The sequence below is a fragment of the Lissotriton helveticus genome, chromosome 5_1 (genome assembly GCF_964261635.1).
Source record: "Lissotriton helveticus chromosome 5_1, aLisHel1.1, whole genome shotgun sequence".
NCBI lineage: Eukaryota > Metazoa > Chordata > Amphibia > Caudata > Salamandridae > Lissotriton > Lissotriton helveticus.
In genome coordinates this window covers 102,410,432-102,427,247 of record NC_136065.1, presented here as the reverse complement: position 1 = coordinate 102,427,247, position 16,816 = coordinate 102,410,432, and the positions used below count along the sequence as shown (strand labels likewise).

The following is a 16,816-nucleotide window of genomic DNA, read 5'->3' as shown; positions in this document are numbered from 1 at the left end:
TGTCTCTACGACAAAGTTTCTTCTTTAGTGGCAAGTCTAAATATTGCTATGATTTAGGCATAAAGTGTGCACAATGTCAAGTAGCAGTAAGTGTGTTGTAATCAGCCGGGAATACGTCCACACCAGGTGAGAAACCACTGTGAAGTTTATTGGTAATACAGAACCGCCCGCAAAGCATGACACACCATTATCACGTCTCAGCAACTGACATAGAATCTCTACACATCGAATCCCACACAAAACTCTACATTTCTACATGCTCTGGTTCTGGCTAGAACCAGAAACGAATGTCTAGGACACCACATTTTACTTTTCCCCTTAAACACAACAGTAGCATAAAACAGTCCAGCCCTCCCAACATAAAGAACCATCCTAAGAAACCAAAATAAACAAAAAATGAAAACAAAAATAGTAATTTCAAGAAGACCAAATACCAACAGTGATGCACATTTCTTCTCCCAATTACATAAAAAGAAATAAAGAAGCAGACAGGAACATACTTACAATATCATTGACAATCAGATCATGAACCCCTGTTTATTGCCTGAGCCTCAAAGGAATACGTTTTAAACGGTTGCTGCTGCACACACCAGGTTCCACAACTGCCTTCTCCAACTCACAAACTTCAGGCGCCTCAGCCACTTGCTGCACCTGACCCTCTCGTTTAGCCCCATTTACTTTCTCCGAACACAACCTATTACTAAGATGCTTCTCCTTCACGTTCTCCAATCCCAAACCTGGTGAGGATTAAACCACCATTGCTACACTCCACCAAGTTGTACCAGAAACTCTCACCTCACTACCACAAACCTTATCTACCACACAATATCTATCAAACTTACTGCCATCCTTCTTAACATATCCCCTTTTTTAATAAACACACTGTCATTAACACTCACTTTTATTAGTTGCTTATACGTTTAATATAGTGCTAGCTAGACCCGAAGGTATTTGAGCGCTTTACATTATCGTGAACGAATATAGTAAATCACAAATGTGATAACATATGAAGCAAGACTCAATAGATAATAGTACAAATCAAAGCACGATAACAAAACTAAAACAAGAGAACAATTTGAGAGGATCAATAGACATCATAAGCAAACAAAGAAACAAACAAACAGCCGACGATGATATAGTGTCTAGTCCTGTGCACAAGATAATAACTAAGATCAGTAGTCTAAGAATGAAAGTATTTGTTGAGGAGGAGAAGTTTCAGGTGTCTTTTGAAGCAAGAAGAGGAGGGTTGAATCGCAGATCACTAGGCAGAGAGTTCCATATGCTGGGTGCATTTCCAGAAAAAGAGCAAGACTTTGTAGATGTGTTTTTTTAGATTGGGAGTTAGGAGCAAAAGTGCATTGGAGCTTCTCAAGGATCTAGAAATTCCTGCTTTAGTAAGCTTGTTTTCTATATAGTTGGGTGCATGTGAGTGAAGCGCTTTGTGGATGATACAAGCAGTCTTGTAAATAGATCTTCCTTCTATGGGAATCCAGTTGAGGTTCTTCAGGGAAGGAGTGATATGTTCAAACCATTTGAGATCAGTAATGAGCCAGGCTGCCATGTTTAGAACTGATCTAAGTGGGGCAAGGTGAGTTTTTGGCGTCCCAGTGAGAATGGCTTGCCATAGTGCAGTTTGGAGAGGACCAGAAATTGCACCACAATCTTGAAATCATCGGCGGGAATGAATGGTTTAATTTTCTTGAGGTGTTTTAATGCATAAAGCGCTCCTTTGGCCAACGTTTTGATGTGCTCCTTTATTGACATGTTGTTGTCCAGGAAGAAGCAAAGGGAGTTTGTGGATTTGCATAAAATGAGAGAGCAATTTCAAGTGTTCAGGTCTCTGAGCCATTCGTGGATCGGAAAGTGGTTGCTTTTGGGGGAGTATTGAATTATTTCTGTTTTGTTGGGGTTTAGTTTTAAGTGATTAGAGTAAACCAAGATTGCATCTTGTTCAGTGTGACGTTGAGATGTCAAATGTCACTGGGTGATTTGATTTTGTAGTAAAGTTGAGTGTCATCAGCATATAGGTGATATTTGACCCCTGATTGCTTCAAGATGACCGTAAGGGGTTCCATGAACAGTTTAAAAAAGGAGGGGGAGCGAATTGAGCCCTGCGGCACAATAAGGGTGACCTGTGTGGGTTTTGATAGACCTAAATTGATTTTGATTTGTTGTGAACGGTGTTGTAGGTGGGATGTGAACCATTTTAAGACTGTGTAATTGATACCAAAGTAAAACATCAGTGATTCAAGTAGGGTTGGGTGATTAACGGTATCGAAAGCTGCTGATTGGTCAAGTAGTGTAAGTAAGCAAGCGTCTCCCTCATCTAAGGATCTGTGGATGTCATCAGATATATTGAGCATGGAAGTGTCAGTACTACAGCCTTTCCTGAACCTGGATTGGATGATGTCGAGGAGGGTGAATTTCCGTATATGATGATTAAGTTGTTGTAAGACACATTTTTCCAACGTTTTGGCTAGGAACTGGCGATTGGAGATAGGTCTCAGGTTGTTGAGAACAATAGGATCAGCCCTGGGATTTTTGGGAATGGGAATGATTTGTCCTAGTTGAAGACAGTTCGGTACACAGTCCGTGGTGAGAGAAGAGTTGATGATTAGAGTCCAGAACGGGGCAATGATGTGGTTGAGATTCTTGACCATTGTCGATGGGACGGGGTCCATGGTGTGTGCTGATGGCTTTAAATTTATGATTATATTGAAGACTTCCGTTTCAGTCAAGGGTTTGAAGTCAGCTCAGTTGGCGTTATTTTTCAGTTTGGAGTGACTAAGGTGGCCGTTAGTACCTTTTAGGGGTAGTTTGATCAATAATGGGATCTGGAGGTTGAGCTGCCATGAGCGGAGGTGGGTTGATGTGGGTGATGAGGATGGTGGGAAGTTTGGAGACTTGTAAGAAGGATTGCTCAATTTTGGTGACTTTGTCAGAGAAGAAGCCAGCAATTTCTTCACAACATTCATTAGTGGCGATTATAACATGAGGGGGTGAAGACAAGGGTAGACGTTTAACAATGGTAAAGAGCTCCCTGGGTCGATTTTCTTTTTTGCACGGTTCAATTGGCTGCGGAAGAAAAAGCTTTTTCTCTGAAGATATGTTTCTTGTATTGTTGTAAACCATTTTAGGACACTATTGTAAATTTCCATATTCATGCCCTTATATAGGTATAAATCACTAAGGAGCATATGTAGGTAAATCCATTTTTGCGATTCTGAAAATGCGATTTTCTGTGAATCGCACTTTCAGAATCGCAAAACGGGATGTAGATAAAAAATCGCTATTAAATAGCGATTACCAAATAGTCGCAGAATCATTGTGCGATTACTCAAATAGCGATTCTTTATTAGCGAATTCGCTAATAAAGAATCGCAAAAACGGGAAAAAGCAATTCAGGTGCAGAATTATGACACCACAACCAGGAAGTGTGACTGCCCATGCTGCACCCGATTGCCTGCACCTGTTCCTGAGTCAGTTGCTGCCTGAGAGACAGTGAGGAGGGAATGTGTTTTTGTCTCTGCAACTAATAGCTGAAATGGAATCCCAGGGTGGGGACAAGCAGCCTGTGGAACACAGCAGGAAGAGGAAGCAAACGTTCTGAGAGAGGGAGCTTGAGGTATTGACTGAGGAGGTAGTGAGGCAACATGACCTCCTGTTTGGGAAAGCCTCACTCCATGTTCCTGAGGCCAGGAAGAGAAAAATATGGACTGACATCCAAGAGAAGGTAAATGCCATAGGCGTAACCCACCGTACCACCGAGGACTTAAGGAAGAGGTGGTACGACATGAGGCAGAAATCAAAGGAGAGTGTGGCCACCAGATTGGCAGAGGCAAAGGCAACTGGAGGTGGGACCTCCACTGCACCAGATCCGACGCCCCTGGAGGAGTTGGTGGAGGGCACACTCATACCTGAGGCAGTGACGGGCGTGGCTGACCTTGACAGCTCTGACAACAGAGACACCAGAGAAGGTAAGATGCATGCCAATATCCCCAAAACATACCCATCCCACTCATGCCCCAAAATACCCATGCATGAATAGGAATCCGGTCCATTTTTTGAGGGTCACCCAGTATTGCATTATGGGAAATGTAGTCCTATGCACTGTAACTTGGATACAAAAGGTACATAGGGAACAGTCATGCTAGCAATGTGCAAAATAGACAAGGAGTCATGTCATTTGTAGTATCGAGCTTTATTGTAATGGGAAAAAAAAATGACACAACTTATGTGTGCTGTTTTTTTTTGCAGCTGGACCTACAACACAGCACACAGTGGCTGCAGTGGGGGAGACAGCAACAGATGAGGAGCGGGCAGGGCAGAAGAGGCAGGTTGCCACATAGGACACACCATCAGCACCAACCAAACGGCGCAGAATTGTTCCTGCACTAACACCAATGGCATCCGAGTCTACGGATGTTGAAGAAGACACACAGGCTGCAGAAACACAAAACCCAAGGCAGGGCACAACACAATCCTGCGCACCAAACACAACTGGCAGTGGTGAAAGACAGAGGGCACGGGCAAACACCAGCAATGCCTCCTTGGGTACAGACTCGGTATTTGCAGGGCTGGAGGGTAACATGTTGCGTGTGCAGCGCCTGCAAAGTAAAGGAATTATGTCAATCCAGCGCCAGCTAGCACAACACAACCGCCACATGTCTGAGCTAAGACTTGGGGTGACAGCAATTGCACAAGCTTCGGAGGCAAATCTGAGGGAAAACAGAAGGGATAGGCAGGCCCTGCGCAGGGAACAACATCGGCTACTCACCCGCCTGGACCAGTTCACTAGGGCTGTCAGCCGGCAATCCACAGCAATATCCATGCTAGCACGGAGAAGCATAAGCATGCAACATGAGATGGCACACTGCTGCCAGGACGTTGCCAGGGGCTTGGTGCAGGTGACACATGCACTAGACCAACTGCGGGCTGTTGTCACTGGGGGAATAGGAACACCAGGGAGCCTGGACACAGATGGGCAATCCAGCAGGAGCACACCGACTCCACCTATTCCTGCTGAAAGGCGTAGGAGTGGGCGTCAGGGCATAGCTGTGGATGACAACAGCGAGGCAAGTGCACAGGCTGAAGGAGAGGCATCAGGGCGTGCACGCCAGAGGTAAAGGGGCGGCATGCATCAATGGCATGTTCTGAGACAACACATGCTATGAGGACTACCTAACTCACTATCATGATGGCACTGTGAGGACAAATACATGTGCTACTTAAAAAGTTACAGTCACACTGTGTGACTTTTCACATCCTGCAGTTAAGGAAATAAACCTATTTTCTTTTCATCAACATTGGTCATTGTGGTCTATTTTCTCACCTAGAAGTAGTTCTGTGTGATGTCATCACGTCTCAAGCGCCCGGAAGCTGCCCCGGCTCCACCTGCACGTCTGCGTTGGGGAGCTAGATCCTCCTCATCTGATGTGTCTGAATCTGTCAGACCCACTGGGGTGCCCTTCTTGGTAGCGATGTTGTGTAGCATTGTGCAGGCCACCACAATCTTGCAACACGTCTCCGGGCTGTACTGTAGGGTACCTCCACTCTTATGGCTGCACCGGAAACTGCTTTTGAGGATTCCAAAGGTCCTCTCAATGGTGGCTCTTGTGGCTCTGTGGGCAGTGTTTTACCTCCGCTCAGCAGCTGTGTTTGGATTGAGGTAGAGTGTGAGGATGTAGACCCGCACAGCATATGCACTGTCTCCTGCAGGGATAAAGTATGTTGATGTTTAGTGAGATACTGCAAGTTCAGACAGTTTATACTACTGTTTGTGTGTGGTATAATTACCTAGCAGGTATCCCTCTCAAAAACTCTCCATTTGTGAGTCTGCGATGTTAACCACAGTGTCGAAAAATGAAGGAATCATGAGTGCTTCCTGGTAATTTTTCTACTATATCTGTGATTACATGTTTAGCATTGCAGACTTCCTGGATGTTTAAAGAATGGTATGATTTTCTGTTTCTAAAAACATACTCATTGTGTGATGGGGGGGACAGTGCGACATGTGTTCCGTCTACGCAGCCAATCACCCGGGGGAATTAAGCAATTTTGTTTGGTCCAGTTCCTGCTGTGTCTCTGGGAATTTGATGTGGTGATGCATCCTCTGAATCATAGCATTGAGGAAAGCGTGGAAAAAGCACGAAAGTGCACTCTGGGACACCTCTCCTACAGCGGCTATTACCCCCTGAAAACTCCCTGACGCTAGGAGGTGCAGTGAGCACAACACCTGTATGTGTGTGGGAATGGTGTGGGCCCTGTATGTGGGGTGCTCCAGCATGGGTGTCAGCTCCTCTATCAGCTCCAGGATACTTTCTGGATGCAGCCTGTAGTGCACATGGATGTCCTCCTCAGTGCGTTGGAAGAGGGTGATGCGTGTCCTGTAGATCCTCTCCTGGCGTCTCCTTCTCTCTTCAGCCTCTCGGATACGCAGCCTCCTGGCTATTACATAAAGCCCAGCCATTGTGAGAAGCCACTGTTGCATTATGGGCCAGTTTAAATAGGTTGCATCTGATTACCACCTGGTCTGAGTTGGTGGTATTAGAGAAGTGCAAAAAAGCGAATTTCGTAAATTCGCTATTTGCGATTTTTATCTACATAGCAAATTGCGAATTCGCACTTTTGCATGACAGTGTTTGCGATTTTTGCAATTATTGTGACGCAGATTGCGAATTTTATTCGCAGAATCCATTACACGCTAAATTGGTAATCGAAAATTCTGCGATTAGCTATTTTGCATTGCACATTACTTACCTACATCGCATCACACACTTTTGCATTCGCAAACACCCAGGATTCTGCAAATTTCTGGGTTTGCGATTGCAAAACACCTACCTACATATGGCCCACAGTCCTTATATAGGCATAAGAATCATAACCATATTTAGACATAGCTCATGCAGTCCAAATACGGCAGGGCTACTTCCACTAGTTCCGAAAATCTACAACGATTTCTTGGAAAACTCGTCTTCAGCAGCTAGGGACTTTCCCTTGCTCGAGAACTGACTTGTCCAAGAACTCATGGAGTTTTCAAAGAACCGAGAGTCTTTAATTACATTAATATATCCACCTTTACGTCAAACTCGACAACTTTAAGGTATAAATATGCCCACACTTGCCTTAGCTAACACACAGTGGTTTGGAGCAATTCGACTATCTACTTGCCCGCCGCATCCTGCTACAGCAAGGGCCGAAGGAAGCCGACCCTCCAGCAGACACACTGAGAGAGACGCTGTCTTTTCTCTTGCCGAGAAATCCAGCTCCAGTGTTTCCAGGCTACCCTTGCGGGTTACTGGGAAATCGAGTCCTGAGCCTGACCTCCTTCATTCCAAACTAAGGTACGGAGCTGATTAGACCCCAAGAGAAATCTTGGACAGATTCTTGGCAAAAGAATACTACATTTACGCTACACCTCACTTACCTCTTCCCTCGTATTAAGCTTAGGTTAGGTACATCGGGATAGGCTTATTTTAGAAGCACCAGTTGAGTACTTTTAGCCTCTGTTATTTATGTATGTATCTATGGTTTAGGAACCATACAATGCTCTTACAGTATTATTTTATTCTACTCTTTATACTGTATGCATTATATTTTACAACCAGTTTTACGATTGTAGCAGTTCATTTCTTATGCTTGAGAAAGAAGACTGTTCAATAAAACCTTTTTATTGAAAACTCCTGTCTCTCTATTTCTCTGCACCTCTGGTGAAACGAAGCATGCACAATTGACTGAGTGAAATATCTATCTATTGTTTCCACAACTCTGATGATTAGTTTTATCTTGGGGAAACAAAGTTGTCATGTTTATGCGGTTGGCAGAAACGAATCCCTTCTTGTGAATTCAAAAAAGTTTCTAGTGACCTCTGAGCTAGCTGGCACTCACAATTAAGTCTAATGTATTCGATAGAGACCTAGTAAACCTTAGTCCTATGTCTAAACTATAGGATATATTATTCCAATGCGCAGAGCCTATTGGGAATATAGGAACTACACTACAGTATGAGAGCTTAGTAGTTCTAAGTATTGCTAGGTGCTTTGTCAAGGGGTCTTGTCTCCATGTCCTTTCAGCTTATCTGAGTATTCTTCATTCGCTGTTTAGCTCAGAATTAAACCACAATTTAGATTTCTATTGAACTCAGTTCTTTTAGTTTAGGTAGGGCCATTTTATCAAGAACATCCAAAATCGATGCATTGTAGTATGTAGTGAGGTCTTCAGCGGTGTACGAGAGGGGGGACATTGTAGTTGTTCATGCATATTAGATTCAAGTTTAAGAATTGGGGTTTGTTTGATATTTCTGGTTGACTGCTTAGGTTTGTTAGGAACATCTAGCAGAGGTTTGACTGGTGTATTGATAGTGAAAAGAATTAGATGGTGGTCTGACCAGTCAATAGGTGAGATGGAGCTGATAGAGATCTGGTCATTTTTAGTAATAATCGCATCTAGAGTGTAGCCTTTGATGTGTGTTGGTTTATTACAGAGTTGATATAGGTCATTAATTTCAAGGAGGTTCGTACGTAGTCGGACCAAGGTGTCTTCTAGGTTGTTCCAATGAATATTGAAATTGTCCAGGAACGCATTCTTCATGTCAGTTAAGGAGAACCGAGTAATTAGGTCAGATAACTCTTCTGCGAAGAGGGTTGGATCACCAGGAGGGTGGTAGATGGTGTGGAATTTGCTAGGAGGGGAGCCTTTTCTTATAAGTTTTAGCCCCAAGGTATTCGAAGGATTAGTAATCTGTTTTACTTAATGTGGAGAGTTGTATTCCTATTTTGTGAATTATGGCTATACCTCCACCAGATCTTTTAGGTCTGTCCTGTCTAATGATGTGGTACCCGGGAGAGGTTAGCAGGTCAAATATAGGCGAGGCGTGTTCATTTAGCCAGGATTCCCTGAGGAAAGCAATATCTATTTCTTCCCTGAGAATAGATTCCGTGATGTCAGTAGCGTGTTTGGCTGCTGATCTACGGTTGAGGAGCATGCAAGAGAGAGGGCAGGGCCTTTCTTAGAGGAAGGTAGTGTTGGAATGGTGGTGAATTGAGCTGATGGTCTGTGCTCGTTGATTGTTAAGGGGATTTTATTTGAGCTCACAATTACTGGGATTGTGGACGGGGGTTTGGGAACATAGTAAGGTAGGATTTACTGAGAGCAGCGGCTTCGAGATCAGATAGGGTGCGGAGGGCACGATGGGGTCTGTTGGATAGATGACATAAGTGAGTGTAGGGCCAGACGATGTGTTTGGAGGCTGTGGTAGGAGAGCCTGTGTGTGGAGGTCACTTAGAACTCTCTGGGGTGAGATAGCCAGAAACTTAGCCTGTCTTGAAATGTCCAGTCTTAGGTTTGCTATGTCATTCACCAAGGAGTCAAATTTCATTTCCATTCTGAACAAGCTCTGTGTGAATGAGTTAGTGCAGTTTCCAGCATTGCGAGAGGGAGGATGCAATTCCAGTCCTAGGTAGAGCGGAGCAGAGTGTGTTTTGATATGGGAGAGCTCCTTATCATTGGGACTAGATTTGTGAACTTAATCATTTTGACACAATTACGACGGTCAACATTTTCTTTTTATCTCCACTTGGCTTTTTCCACATTCGTCCTTGCCCTTGCATCACAAACACCAACATTCACGCAAAACTTTACCCACTTGCTCCTCTAACTCGGGCATACCTTGGTTGCAGGCTTCCTGCCCCTCAGCATTTCAAAAGTTGAGACTTTGGTAGTAGAATGTGGAGTGATTCAGTAAAACCACAACATAGACCTTACTGCATTAACCACTTCATGCCTGTTGTTAACTGCCCACTAATCACAATGGATTAATACTGGTTTCATGGATTCTACCTGGCCACTGGGTTGGGGATGATATAAAGATGTCTTCAAATGCTTGACATCACCGGCTTTGAGAAACCTCTTCATTAACAAATTGAACCCTATTTTCCAAAAGCATAAACCTAGAGTAACCTTCCCTGAGAAAAATTACCCTGAAGAAATCAGTGACTGCTCTGGCATTGGGTTCAGGCACAAACTTAACCTCTGGCCACTTCGAGTATACATTAACCGCTGCCAATGCAAAACGATACTGCCCCTGCAACTTATTGAATGGACCTACCAAGTCAACACCAATTTTTCTCCCAGGCTCTCACTGGATATTCAATGGGCTGCATAGGAGGCTTCTTCACAACCAACCCCTTCTCGGAGGTTAGGCATATCGCACATTTGCCCACAAAAGATTCTACCTCCCTATCCATAGAAAACCACTACAAAGTTTGCCTCAGCCTTTTTTGTGTGAATGTGGTTCCAATGTGTCCCTCATCAGCAATCTTTATGAACCTAAACCTTAACCACAAAGGTTATCACCCCTGAGAAGGAGACCATCACCCACTGAAAGTTCATCAGACACTTTCTAGAATGGCTGACACAAATTAGAAAGTGACCTTTCATTAGGCCACCCCCTAGCAACACACCCCATAACGATTTTCATCAGAAGCCATTTCTTCTCTCCATTCACGTTCTATAATTGCACACATTCCCTCCAGATCCAAAGAAGCAATAAAACAACTTTCCTTCGTAGTCGCTGTTAGATTTATGGGTCTCTAGTTGGCAGAGGTAGGTACCTTTGACCAAATAGGGACCCTTGTGTCTAGTCAAGTCAAGTCAAGTCAAGTCAGAGAATTTGTATAGCGCACTACATACCCAGAGGGTCTCAAGGCGCTTGAGGGGGGGTGGGGAATTACTTGTCGAATATCCACGTTTTAAGTTGCTTTCTGAATGCTAGGTGGTTCTGGGTAAGGCGAAGGTAAGTGGGAAGTGAGTTCCAGGTTTTAGCTGCCAGGTAGGAGAAGGATCTACCTCCCATGGTGGTTTTGTTGATGCGAGGTACAGTGGCAAGGGCTTGGTTGGATGATCGTAGCTGGCAGGAGGGGGTGTAGAAGGACAGTCGTGTGTTGAGGCATTCTGGTCCGATTTCATAGAGTGCTTTGTGTGCGTGGGTTAGGAGCCGGAAAGTGATCCTCTTATTGACGGGAAGCCAGTGGAGGTTTTTCAGGTGACCAGAGATATGTTCTTTACGCGGGATGTCTAATATGAGCCTGGCTGAGGCGTTTTGGATTCGTTGGAGTTTTTTCTGGAGTTTAGCGGTAGTCCCGGCGTAGAGGGTGTTTCCATAGTCCAGTCGGCTCGTGACCAGAGCGTGGGTGACCGTTTTCCTAGTTTCGGTGGGGATCCAACGAAATGTTTTTTTGAGCATGCGAAGAATGTTGAAGCAGGATGAGGAGACGGCGTTAACTTGTCTGTTCATTGAAAGTGAGGAATCCAGGATGACGCCCAGGTTCCGTGCGTGGTCTGTCGGGATGGGTGCTTTTCCAAGGGCTTCTGGCCACCAAGAGTCGTCCCATGCGGAGGGGGAGGTACCTAAGATGAGGACTTCTGTTTTATCTGAGTTCAGTTTCAGACGGCTGTGTTTCATCCATTCGGCTACTTCTTTCATTCCTTCGTGTAGGTTAGTTTTGGCGGTGCTAGGGTCATTGGTGAGTGATAGGATCAGTTGAGTGTCATCCGCGTAGGAGATGATGTTGAGGTTGTGTTGGCGTGCGATGACCGCGAGGGGGCTCATGTACACGTTGAAGAGGGTGGGGCTGAGTGAAGATCCTTGTGGTACGCCGCAGATGACTTCAGTGGCCTCTGACTTGAATGGTGGAAGGCGGACTCTCTGGGTTCTTCCGGTGAGGAACGAGGTGATCCATTCTAGTGCTTTTCCTTGGATTCCGATGTTTCTGAGGCGCTGTAGAAGGGTGCTATGGCAGACTGTGTCGAAGGCTGCGGAGAGGTCGAGGAGGATGAGGGCGACTGTGTCTCCATTGTCCAGTAGAGTTCGAATGTCGTCTGTTGCTGCGATGAGGGCGGTCTCAGTGCTGTGTTTTGCTCGGAAGCCGGACTGTGAGGAGTCGAGGGATTTGTTGGCTTCGAGGAAGGCGGCGAGCTGGTTGTTGACAGCTTTTTCGATGACTTTGGCCGGGAATGGAAGGAGCGAGATGGGGCGGTAATTTTTGAGTTCAGTGGGGTCCGCTGTGGGTTTTTTCAGAAGGACGCTGAGTTCAGCGTTTTTCCAGCTTTCCGGGAAGGTGGCGGAGTTGAAGGAGCAGTTGATGACGTCTCGGAGGTGCGGTGCTATGATGGAGTCTGCTTTGTTGAAGATGTGATGAGGGCAAGGGTCTGTGGGGGATCCTGAGTGGATGGAGTTCATCAGGCGGATGGTGTCCTCAGTGGAGATTGGGTTCCAGTCATTAAGGATGTTCGAGGGGGGTGAAGGTCCAGCAGATGGTTGGGTGGGTTGGTCTCCGGGTTGGTTGTCGAAGCTGTTGTGGATGTCTGCAATTTTGTTGTGGAAGAATGAAGCTAGGGAGTCGCAGAGGGCTTGAGAGGGGGTGATGTCGTTAGAGTTGGCCGAGGGATTGGTAAATTCCTTGACGATGTTGAAAAGTTCCTTGCTGTTGTGGGCGTTGTTATCTAGTCGGTCCTTGAAGGCGGTTTTCTTGGCCTTTCGGATCAGTTGGTGGTGTATGCGGGTGGCGTTTTTGAAGGCGTCCTTGGTGCTGGTGGTTGGGTCTTTTTTCCAGGCCTTCTCAAGGGAGCGGCAGAGTTTCTTGGATTTCTTAAGATCATCGTTGAACCATGAGGCCTTCTTGCTGCCAAGTTTGCTTTGTCGTTTTTTCAGTGGTGCTAGGATGTCGGCGCTGTTGGATAACCATAGGGTGAGGTTGGTGGCGGCTTGGTCGGGGTTTGAGGAGTGAGCTGGGGGGTTTAGAAGAAGCGATGAGGAGATCTGGTCGATGGTGATTTTGTTCCAGTTTCTTTGCAGAGTTGGTAGGGGGTGGTTGTTGGGTTTGGGCTTGTTGTAGGTAAAGTGAACGCAGCTGTGGTCAGTCCAGAGGAGAGCCGTAGTGTGGCTGAAGGAGACATGATTGCTGGAGGTGAAGATAGGGTCGAGGGTGTGACCTGCGATATGGGTGGGGGAAGTGACCAGTTGTTTAAGTCCGAGGTTGGCGAGGTTGTCCAAAAGGGTGGTGGAGTTGCAGTCGTTGTTCTTTTCAAGGTGAAAATTGAGGTCTCCCAGAAGGATGTAGTCCTCGGAGGGGAGCGCGTGTGGAGTGATGAAGTCCGTGATGTCTTCACTAAATTGTGCGCGGGGTCCTGGTGGCCTGTAAAGGAGGGTGCCTCTGAGTGTGGTCTTGGGGTCGATGTGGATCTGGAAGTGAAGGTGTTCAGAGTTGGCGAGATTGACGTCTGAGCTGGTTGAGATGTGGATGGATTTCTTATGGACGATAGCGATTCCTCCTCCTGTGTGGCCGGTACGGTCCTTGCGTATGATCTTATAATCTTCTGGGATGGCAATGGTGATGTCTGGGGCGGAGGAGGCGTTCATCCATGTTTCTGTTAGGAAGGCGACGTCCGGAGAGATGGTGTCTAGTAGATTCCATAGGTCAATGGCGTGCCTGTGGACCGATCGGGTGTTGAGCAAGATGCATTGTAGGTGGTTGGGGTCGGGAATCTGTGGTGTGGTCGTAGCGGAGTTGTTGTCGGTGCCGATGAATTTGCAGGAGTAGCATGAGAAAGGTCCATGGGTGTGTCCAGGAGCGGCTTGGACGCAGTTGGGAGAGCGGCCGGGGTTAAGGGCTAGGAGGGTGGTGGCATCGTAGGTAATGCGGGAGGGCTGGTCAATGCGGGGGCCAGGGGGTCTGGCGCTGGGCGCGGTCCAGGCGCGGACGGGCGTAGACGGGCTTACCTTTGGCGCACCTTCGGCGTGTCCGTAGCGCGTGGACGCTGCGCGTGGGTGCATCTGTCCATAAATGGATAGTGGGGGGGCGGAGCGTGGGAGGGTCAGCTTGGGAGGCGGGAGCGGGGAGGAGACACTGGGGCAGGTAAACAAACAACAACAGCAAAATGGCGGTGGGGTAGCGCGATTTCAGCAGTCCCCGCGCTAAAGTTGCCAGATATCAGGAGCACTGATCAGAACAACAATATAAATTATAGCGCAGGAAAAACGCTATTAGTTAAAAGTTAATTACAATTCTTAACAGGAAGAAAAACGAAAAACGATACCAAGCGCTATACAGGAGCGCTATGCAGGGGAGAAGGCAGGCGCTGTGCAGCAGTACACTATTAGTTAAAAGTTAATTACAATTCTTAACAGACAGAAAAACGAAAAACGATACCAAGCGCTATGCAGGAGCGCTATGCAGGGGAGAAGGCAGGCGCTGTGCAGCAGTATACTCTCTGTGGGGTAGGGCTCGAGGAGGAGCGAGTGGGAGCGACCTCTGAGAGCGAGAGTCAGGGTAAGGGGATACACCTAAAATAACCCCTGCTCCCCCCCTTGGTAGCTTGGCACGAACAGGCAGGCGTATCTCAGAGGCAGTGTATAAAGCATTTGTGAACACATACAGTAATACAGTGACAACACTACAGATGGACACCACACAGGTTGTATTATAAAAATAAGTATTTTTATATAGACTTAACACAAGACCAAACAACAAAAATCTACAATACTGAAAACAAAAATAAACTTTAAAATAATTGAAAATAGCTCAGTTATCTTAATGTATCCTTGGATGCGTAACGCAGAATAAACAAAAGGGTCACAGGGAAGGCGATGTGTCGGTTCCTTACACTCAGGGGTGTGGATGCGTCGGTTTCTTACTACTGTGCAGTGGAGTTGATGCTCGCTTCCTTACTGTGTGGGGAGGTGATGCATCCGGTTCTTACTGCTCTCCGGTACGATGCGACAGGATAGCACCTCGATGCGATACTCTTCTCCGGTGCGATGCGACAAAATGGCGTCTTGGTTACAATGTGACAACGTTGATGCAATGCGTGCACACCCAACGGCTGTGCGGCGTCTCGATGATCTTCTGAGCCGCGACTGGCCCTGTGACACGCTTCTTCGGTGATGCAACGGCGACCTCTGCGGTGGCGGCATGCTTCTCTGGTGAAGCGACGCGCTTCGGTGATGAGACGCTGACAGCAGCGGCACTCTTCCTTGGCGATGCGACGGCAACTGCTGCGGCGGCGACATGCTTCTCGTCATTGAGTCGAGCTTCCAGCGACACGCAGTCTCTCAGAAGGCCCAGCACAACAGTAGGCACTTCAATTCCTAGCAAGGGAATTCAGGGGGATCTGGTTGGTGAAGTCTTGTATCCTGAGACTTCAGGCAGGAGGCAAGCTAAAGTTCAGGCCCTTGGAGACTCTTCCTCAAGTTGATTAAAAGGACACTCAGTCCTCTTCTCCTTTCTTTGGCAATGAAGTAACCACTGCAGGCCAACCCCCAAACACACAGCACAGGGGTAGTCTCCTCCGTCAGCTTCCTGGTTCTTCTCCTCAGCAAAGGTTTGTCTTGATTCCCAGAAGTGATCTAAAGTTCTGGGGTCTGGGTCCCCCTTTTTATACACCAAAATCCTTTGTCTCTGAAGGCAGAGAGTGTCTGTACCTAGTCCAAACCAATTCTATGCAGTCCTGGAGCACTTTGTTTACAGGATTCCTTATTTCCTTTGACAGTGTGGGCCAGGGTCATCGGACACACCACAGGAGGTGGAGCCAGCATTGTGGAAGTCAGGCACAGCCCTATTCAGGCCCAGGTGCAACTCCTCCCACCACTCTAATTGCAGATAGGTCTATTCAGCCCTGTGCTGACTTACCCTGTCTCCTGGAGCCCCCAGCCTCTGTCACTCACAAACCAGACAAGGAATACACAACCTAGCAGAGGCAGTCTTGGATGGCTAGGCAAGAAAATACCAACTTTCTAAAAGTGGTATTTTCAAACACGGAATGTTAAAACCAACTTCACTAAAAGATGTATTTTATCATTCTGAGTTCAGGCATACAACATACATTTTTCTACCATGTTCCCTGGGTCAGTTAGGATTATAAGGTGTTATAATCAAACTGCTCATTCTAGCCTATGGTGACAGGTAGCCTTGCAATATAACAAATGTAGTATGCCTGAACTCAGAATGTTAAAATACACCTTTTAGTGAAGGTGATTTTTACATTCTGTGTATCTTGCCCCTTTTTGTGTGGTGGTACTTACAATAATAATGTATGATTGGTACATCCAGTCTGGGCACGTGTGTCAGGTACTGTAGTGACTATTTTGTGTGATTAAGACTACACTTTACAGATCTATACTTATTTCTTGCACTTCCATCTCTGCAGGTAAAACTTCAAGAGTGGCTGTGTCTTCTGAAAAAAGAGGAGGAATATATTCTGAAGTCTAAAGTCAAGGAAGAGAAACAATATAAAGCCTTGAGGGTGAGTGGCTGCAGTGCTGTGTATCTGCGTGTTTGTATATGTCTGTGCCCATGTGTTTGTGTGGCCTCTTAAAGTTCACGACACACAGAGGTTGATGAGTCACCACACAGACTGCGTCATGGTCCCCACCAAATAAATATATTAACCGGAGTCACTGCACTTGGATTTTGGGGCTGAAATCGGCCAAGGAGTCATCCTAAAAAAACATAAAATTAAGAATTACTCTTCAGACATGAAGGTTGTACTTACATACTCATACAGTGTGTGTTAGAGTATGTGTGCAGTGGGGTGGCATTATCTGGCTTTAAGTATGTACCAGCGTGTATGTGTGTATATGTGCGTGTGTGTATGTTCATGCTTAGGTGCACATGTGTAAGTATGTGTTCATGTATGGACAGCCCTGGAGTTATCTTTGGGAGTGCATGCTTGTCTGCGCATCTCTATATATGTCTAGTTTTTGGGCTTGGACTACTGCTTGTGTATGTCTGCATTCGCATATATAGATTTTGAGCCACAG

The 16,816-nt window shown here is 46.2% G+C and overlaps 1 protein-coding gene across 1 annotated transcript in view; it reads left to right on the top strand.

Moving 5' to 3' along the window:
- Positions 1–16,816, top strand: part of LOC144754222 (E3 ubiquitin-protein ligase TRIM39-like) — a 111,459-nt gene that overhangs the window by 10,777 nt on the left and 83,866 nt on the right. The window contains exon 2 of the mRNA XM_078641809.1: positions 16,204–16,299. Coding sequence (XP_078497935.1) covers positions 16,204–16,299 — 96 coding nt within the window. The remainder of the gene's footprint in view (positions 1–16,203; positions 16,300–16,816) is intronic.